The sequence below is a fragment of the Porites lutea genome, chromosome 3, assembly GCF_958299795.1.
Source record: "Porites lutea chromosome 3, jaPorLute2.1, whole genome shotgun sequence".
Classification (NCBI taxonomy): Eukaryota; Metazoa; Cnidaria; class Anthozoa; order Scleractinia; family Poritidae; genus Porites; species Porites lutea.
Window position 1 is genome coordinate 23777908 of NC_133203.1, and position 4587 is coordinate 23782494.

Sequence of the window (4587 nt, forward strand, 5' to 3'; positions counted from 1 at the left end):
AAAAACAAAAAATAAACAAAAAAGATGCAAAAATTTCAGGGTGGGTTGGAGAAGCTCGATTTATGGTTTAACTTGAAAAAGTAGTTATATAATGATGCCATGTTACTCACTCACTTGGTACTTTTCCCCTGTTATTTTTCAATTATTTCCGTCATTCGACCCCAAATTTCAATGACGGAATTTAGACAAAGAAATTTTTGTACTTTTTTCAAAAAATTTCTGAGTTTATCTTCTGTCATTGTTCAATGAAATTCTGTCTTACGTCATAGACTTTTTTCTGGTTATTTTCTATCATTGACTTTTTTTTCCGATTAAATACGTCATTAGCTGATTAAGTACCGTTATCAACTAATTTCTGGTAAAACCTGTTTTACTAAGGTTGAAGTGGAAAAATAAAATGATTTAAAGAAATTAATATAATAAGATTATAAGGAGATATGACTCAAAAATCAGTTAACAGTTCTAATTCTTTTATAAGCGATAAAGAGTATCAGAGTTTATCTTTGGATGAATTAAAACAAATATTAAACAAGAAGAAACAAGTAATTAAGGATAATTATAAAGAATTAAGTGAAAAAGAAAAAATAATTCGTCATATTAGAAAAGTAGATAAACTCAATGAAAAAATAAAAAAAGGTGTTGATATAAAAAAAGAATGGAAATCAAAAAAGAAAAACCCCACTAAAAATAAAAAGATAAAATCATTTGATGATTATTTTCAGGAATGTATTAAAAATAAAGAAATCCCAGAAGATACCCCTCCTTATTTTCGTGAGGCTCTTGAGAGAGCTATTAAGGAGCATAATCAAGGACTTGTAAAAGAAAAATCAGCTTTAGATGAATTTGCTAAAAAACATATAATAAAGGGAGAACCTGGTATTACTCCCTTAGAGTTTTTTGGAAATAAAGTATCTATTCTTAAAGATTTTCTTAGAAATCATCGAAATATCAAAGTAAAGTTTGTTTTGGTTTGTATGATGGAAAAAGTGGAAGGTGACTATAAACTAAGATTAGAAGTTCAGGATAAAGCATATTTTCATTCAAATACTTATATTAATCTTAAATCAACCGATGTAAAAAAATTACTTAATGAAGTTATCACTGAAATCATAGAAAAGATTAATATTTATCAACAAAATGGTAGTGGGTGGTATTTTAAAGAAGTCATACATTTAGAAATTCATACTGTTAATTTTAGACCAATGAAAGGTTCTTCTTATATTCCTCTTCCAGATTGGATTATGAGAAAAAAAGCAATTGTTAGTATTCGAAATAAAGATTCTAAATGTTTTTTATGGTCTGTACTTCGATATCTCCATCCAAGAGAAAAGAATGATTGTCGTTTGACAGATTTAAAACAATATGAGCATGAGCTTAATATTCCTAAGGGATTTACTTTTCCAGTTAAAATCAGAGACATTACCAAATTTGAAACTCTTAATCCAGATTTACCAGGTATAAATGTATTTTCAGTTACTCACGACAAAAAGTTTTATCCCCTCCGGATGGCGTTACGTGACCCTCAAAAATCAATAGATTTATTTCTTTATGAAGAGAATGGGAAATGTCATTATTCTCTGATTAAAAACTTTTCTCGTCTTTTTCGGTCACAAATCACTTATAGAACAAATGAGCCAATTCATATTTGTAAGAGATGTTTTACTCATTTTACAAAAGAAGAATTATTACAAAAACATATTTTATATTGTTCGAATAACGAGACAGTTTCTGTGAAAATGCCAAAATCAGGATCGATTTTACATTTCAAAAATCACAACAAACAAATACCTATTCCTTTTGTAGCTTATGCGGATTTTGAATGTTTTACCAAACCAATGAATACTTGTTGTCCTAATCCAAAAGATTCTTATAATTATAATTACCAAAAACACGAACCATCAGGATTTTGTATTTTTATTAAAGGAGTGGTTGATAAAAGAATAAAACCAATTACATATACTAAAAAAGAAGAAGACGAAAATATATCAAAAATATGCGTAGAAAAACTAACAGAAGCAACACAAAGTATTTATAATGATTTTTATCGTAGACCAAAACCTCTTATACTAACAAAAGACGAACAAAAATCATTTGACAAAGCGGAATTTTGTCATATTTGTAACAAAGATTTATTTGAAGACGAAGTTAGAGATCATTGTCATTTTAAAGGTCAGTATCGTGGTGCTGCTCATAACAGTTGTAATCTTAAGTGTAGGAAACCATTAATTCTTCCAGTTATATTTCATAATCTTCAATTGTATGATGCTCATTTGTTTATAAAACAACTCGCAACTTTACCAGGTGAGTTAAATTGCATTCCTTCAACGGAAGAAAAATACATATCCTTTTCTAAAAAGATTAAAGTTGATGAGTATAGGTCTAAAAAAACTGGTCAAATGATTCCATTGTATTTTGAAATTCGTTTCATAGATTCATTTAAGTTTCTTCAAACATCACTTGCTAATCTTGTTTCAAATTTACAACCAGATGATTTTTATAATACAAAACGAGAATTTAAGAAAAATGTAGATCTACTTACTCGTAAGGGAGTTTATCCTTATGATTATGTTTCATCACTTGAAAAACTATCCGAAACACAATTACCACCAAAAGAAGAATTTTATTCAAAACTAAACGATGAAGACATAACTGAAGATGATTACCAACACGCAAGTAATGTATGGGATACTTTTAAATGTAAATCATTAAGAGATTATCATGATCTTTACCTAAAGTCTGATGTCCTACTTTTGTCAGATGTATTTGAAAATTTTAGAAAAACTTTTCTAAAACATTACAAGTTAGATCCAGCTCATTATTACACATCTCCCGGTTTAGCTTGGGATGCTTGTCTCAAAGAAACAGGGCAGGAATTACAGTTATTACATGATTATGATATGTTAATGATGATTGAAAAAGGTATTCGTGGTGGTATTACTCACATATCAAAAAGATACGCAGAAGCGAATAACAAATATATGAAATCTTACAATCCTGATGAGGAGTCCACATTTATTCAATATCTCGATGCAAATAACCTTTATGGTTGGGCAATGTCTCAATCACTTCCAACACATGGATTTAAATGGATGAGAAACCTAACAAAAGAGACATTAATGGAAATCCTAGAAAAAGTAAATCATAGTATGTCGAATCGTGGAAGAAAAGGATATATATTTGAAGTTGATTTGGAATATCCTTCATCCTTATGGGAAAAACATAATGACTATCCTTTAGCACCTGAGAAGATGGTTGTTAATGGCGTTGAAAAACTAATTTGCCATTTTAAACCAAGAAAAAACTATGTTGTTCATTATCGAAATCTTAGTCAATATCTTGAGATGGGAATGAGAATAACTGCGGTTCATAGAGGAATATCTTTTTACCAATCTCCTTGGATGGAACCATATATACGAAAAAACACTGAACTTCGAAAAACAGCAGCTAACAGTTTTGAGAAAGACTTTTTTAAACTTATGAATAATTCAGTGTTTGGAAAAACAATAGAAAATATAAGGAAAAGACAAAATATAGAACTCGTTGATAATCGTAAGAAAGCTGCTAAACTAACAAGTCGTCCAAACTTTGATAGGGCTACGATATTTGATAAAAATCTTATAGCAGTTCATATGAAAAAAACCGAAATTTATTTTGACAAACCAGTATATGTCGGTCAAGCAATTCTAGATTTGTCAAAAACTTTGATGTTTGATTTTCATTATAATTACATCAGAAATAAATACAAGAATAAAGCCGAATTATTGTTTACAGATACAGACTCATTAATGTACCAAATTTACACAGACGATTTTTACAAAGATATATCACATGACATAAAAAACAAGTTTGACACGTCTGATTACCCCCCCAATCATCCATCTGGAATACTGACAGGAGTTAACAAAAAAGTAATTGGAATGTTTAAAGATGAAGTAGCAGGAAAACAAATAACTTGTTTTGTTGGATTACGACCAAAACTTTACAGTTTTAGAATAGAAGAGGATAAAGAGGTGCGAAAATGTAAAGGAATAAAGAAAAATGTTGTGAAAAAGTCATTAGATTTTGATGACTATGTTCAATGTTTATTTTTAGGTAAAAAACAAATGAGAAAAATGAATATAATAAGAAGTGAAAATCATGATATATATTCGAAAGAAGTTAACAAAGTAGCTCTAAGTAATGAAGATGACAAGCGTGAAGTCCTCTTGGGTAAGGTAAAAACCATAGCTTTAAGATAAGTGAATTTAATAAAAATGAAATAATAAATGTCATACAGTATGTTGCCCAGTATCCGGACGGTACCAGTATCCGGACACTTGAAACAAAAACTCAATTTTTGAGGCGCCCTTTTCAATTTTCGGTAAACGAAGTATTTCGAGTGAAAGCTGGACATTTCAGCTTTAAGATGAGAGTTCTGGCGATTTAAAAGCTTGCGAAACAGCCGCAGAAGACGCCGTTCTGTTCAGGTGAGTAAACTTTTCGTGGCTAATATTTACGCTGTTTACTGCGCAGTAAAATTAGTGCTGCTCAGAAAAGGGAGGGTAATGTGTGATATTTTCAAAGAAACTGTTTTATTTTTAAAGTGAA

General features: G+C 29.7%; 1 protein-coding gene across 1 annotated transcript; it reads left to right on the top strand.

Moving 5' to 3' along the window:
* Positions 1-437: 437 nt before the first annotated feature.
* LOC140931998 (uncharacterized) lies at positions 438-4096 on the top strand. The gene is made up of 4 exons (XM_073381666.1): positions 438-542; positions 723-1455; positions 1924-3706; positions 4093-4096. Exons 1-4 carry the CDS (start codon positions 438-440, stop codon positions 4094-4096), a joined length of 2625 nt encoding a protein of 874 aa, XP_073237767.1.
* The last annotated feature ends 491 nt before the right edge of the window (positions 4097-4587 follow it).